At 38.1% G+C, this 20,060-nt stretch overlaps 1 protein-coding gene across 1 annotated transcript in view; it reads right to left on the bottom strand.

Annotated features, from left to right (window-relative positions):
- Positions 1 to 20,060, bottom strand: part of LOC150086812 (U3 small nucleolar ribonucleoprotein IMP4) — a 92,374-nt gene that overhangs the window by 35,294 nt on the left and 37,020 nt on the right. The window contains exon 4 of the mRNA XM_090371586.1: positions 11,226 to 11,335. Coding sequence (XP_090227712.1) covers positions 11,226 to 11,335 — 110 coding nt within the window. The remainder of the gene's footprint in view (positions 1 to 11,225; positions 11,336 to 20,060) is intronic.

Raw genomic sequence — 20,060 nt, forward strand, 5'->3', positions numbered from 1 at the left:
TATTTTTAATTTTTACTTTATTCTTTGTTAATTAACATACCACATTGTGTTTTACAGAGATATTAAATAGGTTTAGTAGCGTTTGTTAGCTTCTTATTTTGAATTTAACTAGCGATTTTTGAAAGTTACAACTCCCGGTGTTGGCACCAATATTGTTGAACTAGTCACCATATTGTAGTCGATAAGAAATAGCGTAACGTATATATATCTCGAACTGAAAGTATAAAGTAAAACTATAAAGCGTAATACAAAGCACTCAATTAGGAATCAGTTAGCTTATTATAGTATTGTCAATTAATCAAAAATATAATTAATCTTATTAAATTTCATTGTTAATCAAATTGTATTTAAAAAGAAATCATGACCCAGACTAGAACTGCGAAGCAAAGATCACAGACTAGCGAGAGTGTTTTGACTTGAGGAAGAAACGAAGGGGGTGATTCTCCAATGCATCACATCTCAAAAAAATGTGCGAAATGTGAAACATTTGCTGAACTTTCTAAAACGAGACATGAGCTAGCCAAGGAGGATGTCTTTGTGTGTGCTAGATGCCTAGAGTGTGAAGAAATTAGGCACCAACTCAGCATTCTGATGGGCATCTATGAGAGCTTGAGGTGTAGAGTAAATGCCCTTGAAGAAATTAATATAAGGGGCCCATCAAGCTCTCAGCTGCCCAGCTCAACGGCAGAGCTCATTCCTGTGCATCAGGCAACACAGAGGCAATCTCCAAGGCAGAATGCGCTGGTATTAAAGGAACTAGTTATTGTGGGTGACTATTCTAAGGGAGATGGGGAATATACTGTACAAGAAGAATAGGTGGAACAGGACCATGGTATGTCTGCCAGAGGCAAAAGTTGATGACGTTGTAGAGCAGATATCATCTTTTAAGGGCACAAAAGGTGATATTGTTGTACATGGAACTAATGACATTAAGAATAAGAGATCTGCAGATTTACTTAACAAGTACAGGTCAATGTTGAAAAAAAGTCGTGAGTTAGGTTTGAATGTGAAAGTGTCTGTAATTCTGCCCAGACACGATAGGAGGGAGTATATGATGAGAGCCTTGTCAATCAATAGGCCCTGGAGAGATTGTGCACGGCTCAAGAGGTAGAATTTTTTTCAGCCTAGTCTGTGCTTGTTGACAGGAGAGACTGCTTCTACATGGATGGGGTACACTTAAATAGAAAGGGTGCCAGAATATTTGCTGATGCTATCAAGGCATCTAGGTGAGTTGGAAAACTGCTAGCTTGGGGAGGATACAAATACTAAAAGGTTAACAGTGGCTGCAGGCATAGGCAAAAGTGATTCTTGCACTGCTTCTATTAGAATGAGCAGCAGCCTGGAAAGCAAGGTAATGGAGATTTCCAGGACTGCTGGGAGTCATAGTGGAACAAGTAAATACGTGGGCTGTGTTAGGGTGGCTAGGAGCAGTAACAGGTGCATGTATACTTGCATGTACACCAATGCTAGGAGTATAGTTAATAAATTTGATGAGCTTGAAGTGCTAGTCAAGACATCAAAGGCAGATATTGTTGGGATATCAGAGACATGGTGTAACACAGACGTAAGCAGTGCAGCACTGGAATTTGGGGAGTACAATGTGTACAGAAAGGATAGACAGGACAGGAAAGGAGAAGGGATTATGCTGTTAGTTTAGTTAATTATCCACCAACATCAATTGGAGTGCATCCAATTGATGTAGGTGGATAATGCAATGTTGACTCTGGTGTGACATAAGCACTGGGAAAGGAAAAATGAGAGTAGGTGTCTGTTATAGGCCTGTTGTTGTTGTTATTTGGTTTTTAGGAGCATTAACAACTAAGGCCATACTGCTCTGGGGATATGCGGTGGTCATTTCCTGACCTTTCCGCATCCTCTGTATTTGGTGGTTCGAACTACCCCGGTCTAATCAAGAAGTGTGCGCTGCGAACTGCTGCTCCTGCCCACCTGGCTACGGAGGCACCGTTATAGGTCTAATGAATCTGATAAGTATAATGAGCATTTGTACAGAGAAATAGAGAGGGCCAGTAAATCAGAATGTCTTATAATGGGGGATTTTAACTTTCCAGATATTGACTGGAACTTGTGGTTTGGTCACTCGCACAATACTCTTGATCTGATTATCAGCAGTGATTATTTATGCATTAAGAATAAAGGATAAAGGAACCACTGGGTGACAGTGATCACAATGTACTGATGTGGGAATTACTTAAGGATGTAACTACCATCAAGGCTAAAGGGAAGGGCTTTTGCTTTCATAACAGTGACTGCAGAGGTCTCAGACAGTTTTTAAAGTCTGTACAGTGGGATCAACTGATGATGTTACCAACATTGAATTCTAAATGGGAAGCCTTCAGGGACTTAATTTTGGAGGCTACTAGGCTTTTCATTCCAACTAAGAAATACTGTTCAAGGTTTAAGCCTAAATGGATGTCATAACTAATGAAGCTTGTGGTAGAGAAAAATGTATGTATGGAATGCATATAAAGTATCAGGTGACACAGAAGCCTATGGCAGATATAAATTAGTCTGTAATCAAGTCACAAAGGAGGTGAGGCATGCGAAGGCAGATTATGAGAAATCCTTGGCAAAGGATGCAAAGAAAAACAGCAAGGAGTTCTTTACTTCTGTAAATTCTAGAAGGAAAGGGATGAACCAGAATGGGCCACTTACATAGATGGGTTGCTATTGATGATCATGCTCAGGTAGCTGATAAACTAAACGAGCATTTTGCATCTATTCACACATGAATTATTCAATGAGGGGAGTGCCAGAAGTTTATCAAATGCTAACAGGGAGCGAAGTGATTTTGTAATAACTGAGAGCAAAGTGGTGGAGAAATAGTTGAAGTTAAACATAAAAAAGGCACCTAGGGTGGATGGGATCTATCCAGTTATATTAAAGGAGGCGGCAAAGCAACTAAGCAAACCCTTAGCCATAATTATGAGAGCATCGTTGGACTCAGGGGAGGTTCCCACGGACTGGAGATGTACAAATGTATCCCCAATTCACAAAGGGGGATCGAAGGGTGATACGAGTAATTACGGACCAGTTAGTTTAACTTCTGTTCCAGGTAAAATAATGGAGTCACTGGTTAAAGATGCATTGCAGGATCATCTAGACAAGACTGCAGTAATAGTTAAGACAGAATGGGTTTGTTAAAGGGAGGTCTTGTCTGACCAGATACTATAATGTGGTCACAAAGGAACTGAATGCCAAAAATCATTTTGATATCATATACTCATATACCTTTTTTTTTGGATTTCAGGAAAGCTTTTAATACTGTTGCACATGGAAGACTGCTATACAAATTGGAGAGGTATGACATTAAGGGTTGATTGATTGATTTTGATTTTTGTGGCGCAAAAACAGCAAGGTTATAGTGCACCATGAAAAGGTTAAAATTCAAGAAAGATAAGACTGGTAACCTTTAAAAAGGTTACTTTGTCGAAAACTGCATATATATATACAGACATCAATAAATAAAATCAGTAAAACGATAAAAGCAAATTGTATATTTCATATGAATGTATATATATTAATCGATTTTAAAAATTTAAAAACTGCTGACACATTGTCATTTAAAATTTGACCAAGTGTATATGGCTTGGTCAGATGGGTTAAAGCGGTAAAACAAGCATTTCTAAAACTGGTACAATAACATAAAATATGTTGAACAGATAAAATGGTGTCGCATTGCTCGCACATACGAGGGGCATCAGCCCTCAGCAAAAAGGAGTGTCAGATGACAGTGTCCTATTCGGAGTCGAGCAAGAACAACTTCCTCTTTACGATCCCTGCATAAGTTGGACTGCCAAGGATGGATCACAGGCTTAATTTGACAGTTTCTTTGTAATAATCAGGCGATGCCACGAATCTTGCATTGTAAGTTACTACGGATTACTTGCCTGTAGTCTGTATAGGTGACTAACAGGTCAAGATTATTCGTCAGAGCTGCCGATTTGGCCACAGCGTCAGTCAAATCATCCTGATGTGACTGGGATTAAAAGAAGCGGATATCGAATCTACTTGCATAGAGTTGGATGATTAGTGTGTGACAACGCTGATAAAGCCTGTAGTGCACTCACTGAATCGGCATATATAATACACCATTGGTATCGGTGTTTTCTTATGTGACCTAGAGCTAATTCTATAGCATGCAGCTCTGCAGTGTAACTGCTGCAGTCAAGGGGTATCTGCTCTGATATGGTATTATCTGGAAAAACAGCAGCAGATCCCACATATGATTCTGACTTCGAGCCATCTATGTAAACTGGCAGGAAGTCAGAATGCTCTGCACGGTGTTGTGAATAGAGATGAAGGTAGACAGAAGACGAAGGATTGGACTTCGTCGCAGTCTTGAGCGAGAAGTCACATGCTGGTATTTGCGCATGCCAGGGTGCAGGGGGCTGCGTAGGTGATCGAGCAACCTTGTCTACTCAGATGTTAACCTCATCGAGTAGCTCTTGAATGCCGAATGGGCAATTGGTGGTCTGTCGTGTGTTATAAAGATTTCCCCTTCGTGGCTCAAAAATGGATGTCCACATGGGGTGATTTGGCAGGGATTTCAGCTTGAAGGCATATTGTAGAGACAACTGCATTCGTCGAAGCGACAAGGATGGTTCATTTGCTTTGGAATACAGACTTTGGACAGGCAATGTTCTGAATACACCAGTAGCAATACGAATGGCTTGATGATGGATGGGGTCAAGCCAATGAACAGCACTATTTCTGGCAGATGCATATACCTGAGACCCATAATCTAATTTTGAGTCTACTAGTGCATGGTATAGACGGAGTAGAGTGCATCGGACTGCACCCCAAGAGGTTGAAGGAAGGGAGAGAGAGAGAGAGTTTGTTTGTTATTTGGTTTTTAGGAGCATTAGCAACTAAGGCCATATTGCTCCGGGATATACGGTGGTCATTCCATGACCTTTCCGCATTCTCCATATTTGGTGGTGACGGGCTCGAACCCCGGTCTAATCAAGAAGCGTGTGCTACGCACTGCTGCTCCTTCCCACCTGGCTACGGAGGCGCCTGAGAGAGAGAGAGAGAGAGAGAGAGAGAGAGAGAGAGCGCGCGGAGAATGTTAAGCCCTCTGGTGCACTTTGTGCGTAGCTGACGAATGTGTTGGACAAATGTTAGCTTTTTTGTCAAAAATGAGTCCCAAGAATTTTGTCTCTAATACGACTGGAATGGTGATTTGTCCAAGTCGTAATTCAAGCTCAGGGTGGAGATTTCGTTTGCGACAAAAATGGACGCAAACGGTCTTCTCCGGTGAGAACCTGAAACCATTAGTCATGGCCCAGGAGTTAAGATGGTCAATAGCTTGTTGCAGCTGTCTCTCAATAACCCTCATATTGCATGATTGAGAAAATATGCCGAAGTCATCAACGTAGAGTGCACTGTTTATAGTTGGAGGAAGTTGTTCAGAAATAGAGTTTATTTTAATGGCAAAAGGTGTGACATTTAAGACAGATCCTTGTGGTACCCCCCCTTGGCAAAAGGACCGGGAAAAGGTGGATCCTACACCAACTTGGAAATAACGGCAGGATAAAAATTTTTTTAATAAAGACGGGAAGGTGTCCTCTTAAGACCGAGGTTGTAAAGGTCTTTTAAAAAAACAAATCTCCAAGTTGTGTCGTACGCTTTTTCCATGTCAAAGAAGATGGACACCAAGTGTTCTCTTTTTAGGAAAGCATCTCGGATAAAAGTTTCCAGTCTAATTAAGTGGTCCAGTGTGGACCACTTAATTAGACCACTTAATTAATTGTTTCTTCGGAAGCCACACTGAAAGTGGGAGAGAAGGTCACTCGATTCTAAATACCATAAGAGACGAGCATTGACCATTCTCTACAATATTTTGCATAGACAGCTAGTCAGAGCAATAAGACGATAGTTTTTTGGAGATTTAGGCTCCTTTCCTGGCTTGGCAAAAGCAAGAATAGTTGTCTTGAGCCAGGTATCTGGAAAATGCTCTTTAAGAAAGATTCTGTTTACAGGAAGAACAGAAGGTCCATGGATTCTGGTGATAATTTTGATCATTTCATAATGGATGTTGTCTGGTCCAACAGCGGTAGCATTTGTACGGGCAAGTGCTGTTTTCAGCTCATGGATGGTAAATGGCCCATTATATGAGTGGAAACCCTTCAATGTGAATTTAAGGGCCTGTTTTTCAGTGTTGTGTTTTAAGACCAGAAACTGGGGAGTAGGATGATGTTAGAAAATATTCCCCAAGAGCATTGGCTATTGCAGTAGTTTGTTATTGTTATTTGGGTTTTTTTTTTTAGGAGCATTAGCAACTGAGGTCATATTGCTCCGGGGGTATGCGGTGGTCCTTCCCTGACCTTTCCGCATCCTTCGTATTTGATGGTCACGGGCTCGAACTCCAGTCTAATCAAGAAGCGTGTGCTACGCACTGCTGGAGGCACCCTATTGCAGTAGTCTGCAATAGTACATGCATTATATTCAAGAACTGATGAGGGGTGTGCTGTGTATTTTCCCTTCATTTTTCCGGATTTTTTCCCAGACCACCTTAGTGCTGGTCGCCTGGGTGATGGATGATGTGAAACGGATCCATGATTCCTTTTGACTCTGACGGCGGATGTAGCATGCTTTCGCTCATGCACGTTTAAAGGCTAATAGGTTGACCGTGGTAGGATATCGTCGAAATATCCCCCAGGCTTTGTTTTGACCCTTTTTGGCATTCTGGATTCCACCATGGTTTTGGAAAGGGAGGAAACCGTGTGGATTTTTTTGGAATGTAGTTGCAGCTGCATATACATATAAATATATATATGTAGTCTATCCTACATATATATAAATATATATATGTAGGATAGACGTGCGGAAATTTGCCTTTAGCCAGCGAGTGGTTGGTTGGTGGAACAGACTTCCATCCCTTGTCGTGGAAGTTGATAGCCTAAATAAGTTTAAGGCTCAGCTGGACAGGTATTTTGAACGAACAGAGGGGTGAAGTGGGAGTGGTTTTTTTTTTTTTTTTTTTGGCTGATGCTGCATAAGCTTGCTTTCTTGCATCAAATGCCTCTACTAATGCTAATGCTAGCTGCATCATTGATAGGCTCCTGACTGACTGCTGCGTTGTCAAACTTTGCCAGGTGTTGAAAGGCACTCCAGTCAGCTTGATCAAACTTCCACTGCAGTAACCTGACAGGAAGATAAGGTCTCCCAGTAATTAGGGTGGTTATCACAGGGAAATGATCACTTCCATACAGGTTCCCCTCTACCTCCCAAGTAAGTGAAGTGAGAAGAGAAGGGGAGGGGAGCTGATAGAAAGATCAATGGCAGAAAACGTATGGGTAGGCATGTGGAAAAAGGTGTTTGTTCCCACATTAAGAAGGGAGAGGTCATTGTTAGTGAGCATATGCTCTATGACTCATTCCCTTCTACTGATGTTAGCACTACCCCACAGGGTGTTTTGCCTATTAAAGTCCCCAAGAAGTAAGAAAGGGGGAGGCAACTGCATTACGAGATCATCAAGGTCTTTCTGGCAGATGTCAGTACCAGTTGTCAAATATATAGAGCAAACAGTTAGGAAAAACCCCACTGCTATTCGAGTTGCTACTGCCTCTATGCTGGTAGTAAGTCGCAGAGGCTGAAAAGGGGTACGGTTACCCACAAGGATTGTGACTCCTCTGTGAGGGAGGGAGACCATCCCCAATTCTATCCTTATGAATGATAGTAACGTTATGCATCCTGGGATCATCATTTGCCCTTATGTAAGTCTCCTGTAAGCAAAAGCAAGATGGTTTATGCTTTTGCAGGAGTGCCTTGATGGTTTCTGCATTTTACTGGAATCCATGACAATTCCATTATAGGAATTTAGCCATTATTTTGGCTTGGTGGTACCTTCAAGCGGCTTCTGAGGTGCTGAGGGCTTACTTTTGTCAGTCTTAGATTTATCCTTTCTGGGGAAATATGGATGCTGCCCCATGTCCATATCCTCCTCAGGAAAGAGTTCCAAGACTGTTTCTTCATGTACCTACTTCTCCTCAACATCCATTCTTTCCTGAGAACTAGGATGTACATCAGATTTCTTCTTATTTTCTCCAGAAACTTGTTTTCTTACTGGTGGGGCATTAGGAGGTACAGATACTGGAGTGGCAGCTGACTGGTCCTTTTGAGCAGGTTTTATTGAACTTAGCAGGTAGCGAGCAATAGGAGTGAATGGCTCCTTTGGTGGTATGGTCATTTCTGTCTGAGTTACGATGGAACATATCCTTGCTACCTTCTTACCTACGCTCAGAAGGTATCCCTGCTACCTTCTGAGCATAGGTTGGTTTATTTGTATTTAAAGGTTTCACCATTTTCCTTGCCTCTTGATAAAATATATTCAGCTCTGACTTAAGTCGTTGAATTTCTTTTTCTTGTTCTCTGGCATGCTCTTGAGTAGGCCAGACGTTCTTCTTGGCAGTTAATGCAGGTTGGTTTTGCAGCTGAACATGATGTTGTTTCGTGGTCCTTTGCACCACACTGAGCGCATACAAGGGCTCCACGACAAACCATCTGTGAGTGTCCGTATTTTTGGCACTTGAATGTCCCGTATGTCCCAAATCCGTTACGGATTTGGGACATACGGACGCACTGGGCAGTTAATATAGCCAGCTTTGATTTCATGAGGAAAAGTTGGTGAATTGGTCTGGTTTCTACAAGTATGTCACCTGAACAAAGCTGTTTGACAGACTTAGGAGAGCCTGCCAACCCTTCCAAACCCTTCTGGATAAATAAGGGTGACTTTTTTCCATAGGCTTCTCACTAGTTGAGTGAATTATCAGGAACCGAGGTGTTGGACCTGATATAACCTCCTTTTTCTGTCTTTTTGCAGAAGTGACGTTCTCTTGGTCTACGATCAAATTTTCAGTTAGGGACTGGGTTGAGGCCCCGAAGAAATTAGTTTATCAGGATTCATGAAGTTTTTTTAAGTGGTTCAGTGCCAGGGTTCCCCACCCAACACAGAGCCCAAAGCAATAAATGTGCTTGGGGGTAGAATGCCAGGGCTACCCAAACATCATACCCACACCGCCGCCAGCCTAAATCCTGTCCCTCGGACCATGAGGGTAAGGGCCTGGCACTGACACGGTTGACCCTCGCAGATGAGCCTAGTAGCCGATTGATCCTAGCCAGGCCTCAGGACCACCCGACTTGTCGAAGCAGGGGCCAAAGTGGTGTATCGAAGCTGGGCCCCTCAACCACCAAGATCCCCCTTTCCGAATATCCATGGGTCGCAGCACACAGCAAACATGCCAGATTCCATTGATGTTAGCCGGGAACCTAGGCTGTGGGTGTTGGATCCCAGTGATGCTTTCTGGAGGTCCAGCAGCGTCGCTGGGAGGTCCCCTCACCATGTACAGGTGCCCACGTCGAGGGGCATTAAGGGTAAGTTGCTACAATGGATAAAGGGATGGTTGAGTGAGAGGCGACAGAGAGTGGTAATCAATGGACACTGCTCTTCATGGACAAATGTTATTAGTGGAGTTCCCCAGGGTTCGGTTTTGGGCTCGTTGTTTTGTATATTTATCAATGATATTGATGAAGGTACATCAGGTTTAATGTACAAGTTTGCAGATGATACAAAAGTTGGCAGGGTTGTTAACGACAGTAAAGACAGTATGCTACTCCAGCTGGATCTAGATAAGTTGGGCAAATGGGCTGAAAAGTGGCAACTGAAGTTTAACATTGACAAATGCAAAGTAATGCATATGGGTAGCAATAATCCAAGAGAAACATACCAACTGTGTGGTACTACACTCAGGGAAGGAAGTGGAAAGTGAAAAAGACCTGGGGGTAATTGTACAGTCAAATATGAAGTTTGCTGAGCAATGCAGAGGGGCTGCCAGGGCAGGTCATGGAGTCTTGTCAATGATATATAGGAATTTTGCTAGCAGGGACATTGAGGTGATTATCCCGTTATACATGGCAATGGTCAGGCCACACCTAGAGTACTGTGGGTGTACAGGTCTGGGGGCCTCATTTTAGGAAGGATATAGAGTTGCTAGAACAAGTACAAAGAAGGGCAATAAGATTGGTGAGGGGAACAAAGGGATGCTCTTACCAAGAAAGGCTTAAGTTCTGTAAATTGCAGCACCCGGAGAGTAGGAAACTGCAAGGTGATCTGACTGAGGTGTATAAGGCCTTGAATGGGTTGAGCAAGCTGAATGCTGATGGGATTCTTCCTCTTGCTCAGGTTAAGAACCTGAGGGGGCACAAATTCAAATTGAGGAAAGACAGTTGTAGAATAGATGTGTGCGGAAATTTGCCTTTAGCCAGCAGGTAGTTGATTGGTGGAACAAACTTCCATCTTTTGTTGTGGAAGTTGATAGCCTAAATAAATTTAAGGCTGAGCTAGACAGGAATTTGGAACAAATGGAGGGGTGAATTTTTTTTTTTTTTTTTTGCTGATGCTGCACACGCTTGTTTTCTTGCATCGTATGCCTCTACTAATGCTAATGACGACTACAAATGTTCCACACACTTTATATTATACAAACCTACTCCTGCAAACTCATTTCTGCTACAGTAGAACAATAGGATATCTTTCCAGCTTCCAAGACATGTTCTAGATTAAATCATTCACAAGCTGTTTATATCAGGAACAAGTTCCCAATAATGTTTTAAATTAAAAGTACATTGAAATAGTACTAAAACTATAATTATTATAAAAACTGAATCAATTGTTCAAGAAAACTTTACTACTTTGTTCATGTCATTAATACCATGCTTACAATCATAACATGACCCAAAAGAGATGGCAAAATCATTCGAAAGTAACTTTTAGATTAATTCCATTTATACTCATAACAACTTATGGTGCTACTTCCTAGATGCAGCAAACAATATTTTTTGATATTTACTTATCAAAATGATCTCTGAATCATTAACATCAGTCTAAAGTTTAAAGCATTTATGTTATAAAACATCTATTTATGTTACAAAGGGTGGACCCAAATTCAACTCCTTAGATTTCTCAATTTCCTTAAACTATTAGTAATGGTACCACTAGGTCATATAAAAACAAGAAATGACAGCCCCCCCACCTCTCTCTCTCACACACACACACACACACACACACACACACACACACACACACACACACACACACACACACACACACACACACACACACACACACACACACACACACACAAACTGCACAGTTAACTGAATGTAAAACAGTTATTTTAAATACAAAGCCATTTAAAATTCACCTTGGAAAACTGTTTAAGCTTCGAACTTGGATCACGGGATGTTGTGATAACTATTTTTGGGTCTTCGACTCCTGACCATCTATATTCATCATCAACATGGGTGGTTAATCCTTAAAATGATCAATTTAAAAAGAAAATTTATTATGCACCCTTTTCACTAATTTTTATTCACTTAAGAATTCACAAAATATTATATAATAAAAAAATCAAATTACATGTCCCTCACCTGCTGATAATGTTCATAATAGTGTATCACACTGCATTGACAAAAGATGCTCAAAAGTGCCACTACTGTTTGTAGAGCAAATTTACATGTTTCACCATGTTTTCTGGAACATGGCAGAGACACTTTCAGTTCATACAAATTCACACATTTTTAAAATTAGTCCAATGCCTGCATCAAAATATAACTTATTTCACTACTTCCTTCCTTAGAAATTTTTTTTTTCTCAGACCCAGCATTGTTGCTCTCAGACTTGATACATTATTTACAGGTTAACAAAAGTTTGCTAATGGAAGCACCTATCATCTTATGAGATGATCAATAAGTCTCAAAACAGCAGACACAACAGTGCTGAGTTTTAAAAAAATATCAGCTTCACCTCTTGATGATGTAATTTGTATAAAACAATATTAGCAGTTTAAGTTGATTCATGGATGAAGGTATCATCTCTAATGTGAGAATATGTCCAAGCTCTGATGACTGAAAGCCAGTCTCTGGAGAGACATGAGTTTTCCCATGACTGAAAATTGTCACATATCTGTGACAGAAACATGTCTTGGAAACTGATCACAGATATGTACCCATTTTCAATACTATAAGATTGCAGAGGAATATTTTAATGCAGTAATTGATATAAAAACTTGTATGCTCTACCATGTTCAATTTTTGATTACAGAGGTCATTCTGCTCCCAATGAATAAAACCAAGCTGAATACTCTGTGCCAAGGCCTGGACTTATATGTTTAACTTAGAAACAAATATATCATCCACAATTCTGCCTAAGTTGTTTTTTAAATTATGTAACATCACCTGAAGAGGCGAATCCACTATACAGGGTAAAAATTTCAGACACCATCAGAACAGCTGTTGTGGCATATGTTTGCTAATAAAGGCCACTCACCAGCTGATGAGAAGCAGTATTCCCTGCATCTTATGGTCAGAACACATTTTTTTTTTTTTTTTTTTTTTTTTTAGATCAGACTATAGATTGCAGTGGTGGCCAATCCTGCAGCATGCATACCACACACAACTCTTGTTAGTGGTTCAGTATCAGGGGTTAAAATATACATATAACCTTCGTTATGTCTAATTACATTTTTTTTCTTTCTTTTATTTCAAGCACTTAGTGTATAGAGCAATTTCTTTATGCAGTTAGCAAAAACATTTAACAGCATGTATCAATAGTGGAAGGTATTTATTCCAGTAACTTATGGATATACTCCACAGGTTTCATGTAGTGCACTTTCAACATGTGCAGTATGTTGCAGGAAATTACCCCTGATTATCATTAGTATATCTGAGTGATGTTTTACACACTTCACTAGAATTGGTCCTCTATTTCGATGAAAAAATAAAATAAAACCCTACTTCTAAAACACTTTTTCTGAAAAGGAATTACAGGAAATTACCATGTAGCTCTGTCTTACCTTCAAATGTATGAGACAACTCCACCCCCACATCATATCCCTGCTTCTTCCTGTTGAGATCTATTTGTGCACTAATAAGCAGTACAATCAGTACGAAGAACCAGTATTAGTAATCATTTGATTGATCTTATCCACGACCTTGGAGAATTAGTAACCCCCTCTATAAATTGATAGTGGAGAGAGAAAAATCTCTTCAAAAATCTAGCCCATGTTTCCGTGTTTTGTGCAGAACGGTAGTTTCACTTTGTTATAAATTTACACTCCTAACGAAATGGATTTTTTTTTTTTTTTTTTTTTTATTTGGTAGTTGTTGGCGCATCGGCTTCTGTGGCCATATTGCACCTCCCAAGGTTTTTGCAGTACTTTGATCCAAGCCCGAGGCGGGAATCGAACCCACGACCTTTGGGTTGCCGGGCAGGTACTTTACCCACTCGGCTAGCCCGGTCGGCCGACGAAATGGATACAAAGCAAAAGAGTACACTGTTGATTTAAAATTAGAAGTGTTAAATTATGCCAAAAAAAAAAAAAAAAAACATGGGAACAGAGCAATTAAAAGACAGACATTTTGGTTCTAATTCAACTGAAAAAGATTATACCATAATGTGTGAATTTGAATTTCAGATATGTGCAATAAAATACTTTTTCCCAAAATGCTCTTTCTAAAATCTGGGTGTGTCTTATGGTCTAACAACTACAGTATTTCCATTTGTAAAAAAAATAAAGGAAAAACTATTAAAAGGTTTATCATTATTAAAATATATATATAAAAAACACCACACTGATGGATAGGACATTAAAACCCATGTGAAATTTATCCACCCCCATAGTCAACAATTAGCACAAAAATACCGCCTGAGCTGCTAAATATGCACAACTAATTTGAAGTTTTTTTTTTTTTTTTTTTATGTATTAATTGAGAATGTGCATATCAATGTTAATTGCTGTGACTGATGCATATAAGGATCAAACGGTATTACAAGTGCTGTGCTGTAATATATACAAAAGGAACTTCTTGAGTCTGTCTGCATGTTAGTTGAATTCGGGACTATTAGCATCAAAGATTTGTTTTTGTTTATAGTTGGTACACAATTTTATTTGTTTTTTTGCTTGTGTTGAGTTTAGTTTATATACACAGAACAAACATTTGATAAAATTTAGAGCTTTCTGATTTTCAGCTCGACCCAAAAGTAAGTGTTTGTTTTAGATATGAATTCCAGACTTTTACTTTTCAACCATTATTTATGAATTTTCAGAAGTTGTGGATTTCTGAATGTTGCTATTTCCTGACATTCCAAAAATTATGACACAATGAATACACTCTCAAATATAGGTAACAGCAAATGTGCTAATTATCAGTAGAGCAGTCAGCCTATCATTTATAATCAATGGTCAGATAGTACTTTTACACTCTTCATTCCTGCCACTACATAATCATTTATTTTTAGGCACATTAATATACAGGAACTCTCCGATTTTACGTTTTTGCTGGCCAGTGCAAACTGAAAAAAATTGTGGAAATGCATTTTGCATCCCGTAGGAATAAATATAGAGGTATCATGAAAATATCGTAATGTGAACCCAATAACATTTTTTTTTTTTTTTATAATTAGTTCCAAGTTGAAAATTTCGCTATATTACTAAGCTACTTATCTCTCTAAAAGGTCATATTTATAATGGAAATTGTACTATCCTTTCATCATTATCATATGTTCCTGTTATAAGAATCAATTTTGAATGCCTTTGTGATATTTTTATAAAGCACGTTTCTGGATGTCACATTCATAAAACAATAAAAACAATTTGCACTTTCCAATTTTTTGGGCTTTTCTGTTAGCGCATCTAATTATAAATGGGTATATATAAATAATACCGATAACTGCAATTGTGTGGGTTTTTACACTATTATGGTGAAATGTGTTTCCTTCGCTGAAATCTTCAATCATATAAAAACAAATTTCCAGAAACTTCTCCTCATTCCTATTTATGTATTACAATGATGAAGGGAAAGCGACCAACGAAAAGCACAAGTGGTGGTAGTGCCAGGAAACGAAACAAAATTGATTTAGAAATGAAGAAGAAAATGATTAAGAAGTACGAAGTAGGACAAAGTTTGTCATCTATTGCAAGGGAATTAGGTCTCACTGCATCAACAGGGAATACTATTTTAAAGGAGAGTGCACATATAAAAGAACATGTCAAAGGATCAACGCACTTAAGATCAACAGTGATCACAAAACAGCATTCAGGTGCTATATATCAAAGATGGAACAGCTGTTAATAATATGGATGGAAAATCAGATTCAGAAGTGAGTGCCCCTGAGTCTAATGACTCAGGGGCACTCAAGCTGTTCGTTATTTGGTTTTTAGGAGCATTAGCAACTAAGGCCATATTGCTCCGGGGATATGCGGTGGTCATTCCCTGACCTTTCCACATTCTCCGTATTTGGTGGTTACGGGCTCGAACCCTGGTCTAATCAAGAAGCGTGTGCTACGCACTGCTGCTCCTGCCCACCTGGCTATGGAGGCACCGACCATTCAAGCAAAAGAAAGAAGTATTTATAAAAATATTAAGGATAAGTATGGCAAACCCCAACCCAAGTTCGTGGCAAGCAACGGGTGGTTAATATAGGTTCAAGCATCGCGCTGGTTTCCACAACGTTAAAAGTATGTGGTGAAATCGCCAGTGCCAATTCTGCAGCGGCAGAGAAATTTTGTGATATGTCGGAAAAAATGATTGATGAAGGTGGCTATTCAATGCAGCAAATTTTTAATGTTGATGAGACTGCTCTGTATTGGAAAAATCGAACATACATTGCCAAAGAGGAAAATACAATGCCAGGTTCAAGGCATCAAAAGATAGGGCCACGCTCTTCCTTGGGTCTAATGCAGCAGGAGATTACAGATTAAAACCACTGCTTGTGCACTATTCTGGAAATCCTCGTGCATTTAAGGGCATCATTTCCAATCGAACCAGAGCATGGATAACAATATCTCTCTTTGAAGATTGGTTTAAATGCTGCTTCATTCCAGAGGTTGAAAAATACTGTAAAAACAACAATGTTCCTTTCAAGATTTTGCTTCTATTAGATAATGCCCCTGGACATCCTATGCATCTAGATGATGTTAAATTCCAAATAACATCAGGGTGTTATTTGGAATTTAAAAGCATACTATTTACACACATTTGCTCAAGCATTGTCTGCAGTAGACAATGAGAAAAATTTTATCTCATTGTCTTAATCTTAAACACGCCATCTTAAACATTAATAAGGCCTGAGTGAAAATTACTAAAAGTTGTTTAAATGGCGCATGGAAGAAAATATGCCCCCGGCACATAAAAGGCTTCAAAGAATTTGAAAAAGATGAATCATATGAAGAGGTTCCAGAAAAGATTGTAAAGGTTGCAGAGCTACTTCAGTTGGAGGTTCATACCAAAGATGTGGAGGAGTTAATAGAGGAAGAAGAGAGGGAATTATCTAACGAAGAACTTATTGACTTGCAGGCAGTGATAGTGAAAGAAGAAAATGCTGATGAAACTCAAGATGAACCAAATGAGGAGCCGAGACACTTCATCACCAGAGAGATGGCAATGGCATTTCATGAAATTGCATTGGCAGTGGTAAGGTTTGAGAAGATGGATCATGACAGCGAATGATTCTTAATAGTTAACAGAAGGGTGAATGATATGCTTGCTACAAAGAAATCTACAATGAAAAGAAAAAAAGTCACTGTTCAGCCATCCACTAATATGTTCTTTCGTAAGGTTGAGTGGCTGACCCCCTTCTAAATCTCCACAGCCCCCAACCTCCGCAGCGGCGTATTTATCAGCTGAAGATGTCGATTCCAGCAGATGCTCGAGATGTCGATGCTCGAGAGGTAAAACTTACTGACATTATGCCTGTCTCCTCTCTTTTTTTGTAATTTTATAATTTTGAAATTGCACACTTTTGTAATTTTTCCTGAGCATGAAATAAAAAATTGAATAAATACAATAAATAATTCTATTTACATGTTTGTCGAACATTTCTTTTTTGATTAAATCAATTCAGTGAACACAGCTAGAGAAGCGAGTGCTGCACAAGCATGGGGGAAATTCCGACTTGTGTAGCATTCCGCAGAATGCAACCCTTACTTAAGTTGGGGAGTTCCTGTATATGTGTAAAGCACCTATTGTCTTTGCCATGTACGTCCATCGGTCCATCTATACTTGCTAAGCCCTCCCAAATTTCATTAAATAAAATCCAATAAAAATCTGCCAATTATTATTTCCTTTTTTAAATACATATCATACAAGTTATATAATGTATTATAGCAGAAGCATTGAATATTGTTTGTTGCCATGTGCTGATTGGAAGAATAGATTGACAATTATGGCAGATGTGCAAAAAAGAAATGCTCTGCTTTTTTGGTTGTTTTTTAAAAATCAGTTTACTAAATATATAAATCTGGAATTATTACTATTTGCTTATTATATTAATCACATCAGAAATGTTAAATATGTGTTATATTTCTATTGTTATTAAAATCCATAAATAAGTGCAGTTAAACTCAGTTATAATGAGTGCCAAGTGACTGGGTAGTTTTGCTCAATACAGTGCTATTCATAATAGCCACAAACATAAAAACAAGCATGCATTAAGTATTGATGTAATATGTAAAACTGAACAAGCAAGTAAATACAGACAAATAAGTAAAAGTAAATAAATAAACTAATAAAATTTAATAAAAACTAATAAAAGTAAATAAATGAACTAATAAAATTTTACAACAAGTCTCAAAGAAGGATGCAAAATTCAAACCATGGCATTGTTTAGTACAAATGCATAAACTTATATTTAATTACCGTATTTGTTGGCTTATAAGACGCACCCTAATTTTGGAAAGGTAAATTAAAAAAAAAAAATTTTGAAAAAAATTTATTGTTAATACAATGGAAATTTAAAATTCAATAAAAATAAAACCCAAAAGCGAATAAAGAAAGGTATAAGATTATTACTCTTATTATTTTAGTATTATTCAACTTCAGATTCATTACTGACTTGATCATCATCATCCTGTTAACTAGTATCACTGTCATTTTCATACAATAAATTATCTTCAGTGCCATCCACTGCATTACTTATACCACATTTTTTAAAGGACTTGACCACAATTTCGGTCTTAACATCATGCCATGTCTTCAGCACCCATTCATACACTTGTGCTATTGGTGGACGTTTCATCTTTCCTGTAGGCATTGTATCATGGTTCCTCTGTATCGTCCATTTATTCCATTGCTCCCGCATGTTATCCTTGAATGGATTATTGATGCTGACATCTAACAGCTGTAACTGGGAAGTTAAGCCACCCGGAATTAAAGACAATTCTGTGTTCATCATTTCAGCCAGTTGTTTGATGTTTTCAGTCCTATGTGCCTTAATTGATCCCATACTAGTAGTGCATTTTTACACAGTAGTCCACCAGGATGCTTGGACCAAACTTTTACAAACCAATCCTTGATACACTCTTCATTCATCTATCCCTTCAGTCGTACAGGTAATACGTGAATTCCATTTGACGTTTATATTTTGTTAAAATTTTTTCTTTTAAAAATTAACATTGGCTGAAGTTTGGTCTCATCAGCAAAACAAGTTAAAACTGTGGTGTAGTGTGTGTCTTTTCACATCCAGTGGTTTTAATAGTTATAGATTTTTGCCCTCTCAGATTTACAATTTTATTGGATGGCACATCAAAAGTCAACAGAATTTCATCCATATTCCTAATTTGGTTAAGTTCGTAGTTGCTTCATTTTCTAGCATTAAGAATAAATTTATGGAAATCTAATATTTTCTGTTCGTGCTCAGCAGGCATTCTCTGGGCTATTCTAGTTCTTGTGAGTAAACGTAACCCATCTCTTTTCATGAAGCGATAACACCAAGATTCAGTTCTTTTAAAGCCGTGTAACCCAATATCAGCTGCTAGTTTCTGCGCTTCTAAGTTCCATTATCCAACTACACAAGTTTTCTTCCAAATTTGGCCATTTAGGTGGAATTTTATGAAAGTCGTGCTTTGTTTTATCAGCTTCTTATAATAAAACTTCCTGCTTCCTCCAATAACAAATCATCTTCTCAGCAAGCGGTGGTCCAAAATTTGTTCTGCTGCTCTGTTCCAGTGTTCTTTGGCATACTATATGTGCTTTTAGCTTAAATCCAATAGTATAATTTTGCCTTCTTGATGCACCTGCCATTGATTAGGGCTTAAATGTGTATAACTGGAATTCACTTGTTACTCCAATTACTGAAAAGTGTACTAACAAATAGTAATTAACTATCTGTTAACTCATGGTTGTGTGCATGTGCTGTATTGCCACTTTCAGCTTCTAAGACACAAGGCAATTTTTAAGGTATTTATAAGTGTCTTATAAAGCGACAAATACAGTACTTTGTAATTAAACATAAATTTATTTTTTCAGATAAAAATAATTATGTAATTCCTTACCATTATAACAATTTAAATTGAAATTTTTGGCAAATACATGCGTGAGATTTAATCCATTAACTTTGTAACATACCGTTTAAGTTTAAATTTGCTCTTTCAAAAATTTTAGTGTAAGAAACTAGTCAAATTGAAGCTTAAGGAAATAAGTACAAGTGTCAGTACTTTTTTTAGATAAAAATAATAAACTAAAGTTATTTAAAATTCATGTAGTATAGTTTATATTCTTTGTAGAGTGCTATAGAATTGAAATATTATTTAGCATTAGATTAAATTAAACAAACAACTATCCTGTTTAACCAAATTATACAGAAATATTTGCATGCCAGAAATGGGTAACTGCTTTAGCCCCTTTCAGTAGGTTCCTGGAGTGAACATTTTTTGAAGTATTTGGAAGTTTGTAAAAGGTACACAGATCAAAACAGGAAAAAAAAAAAAATAAATATTAATTAATTTTTCTCTATTTTGGCTACACAGCCAAACAGTGTGATTATTGTCAAAAAATATATATAATAAAATTAAAATAAATATATAATAAAACAAATAAAAATTTCATGAAAAATGTAAAAAAACCCTAATTACTTAATATCTTTCTTTGCAATATCTTCTACATTTATATATATATAGAATAATATAAATGCCAATGCAAGCAACACAAAAAGCTGCAAGGAAAAGAATAGACTAAATATAAGATTAAAGATTGAAGCCAGC

This window comes from Mastigoproctus giganteus, chromosome 4 (assembly GCF_048544385.1).
Source record: "Mastigoproctus giganteus isolate SK-2022 chromosome 4, ASM4854438v1, whole genome shotgun sequence".
Taxonomy (NCBI): Eukaryota; Metazoa; Arthropoda; class Arachnida; order Uropygi; family Thelyphonidae; genus Mastigoproctus; species Mastigoproctus giganteus.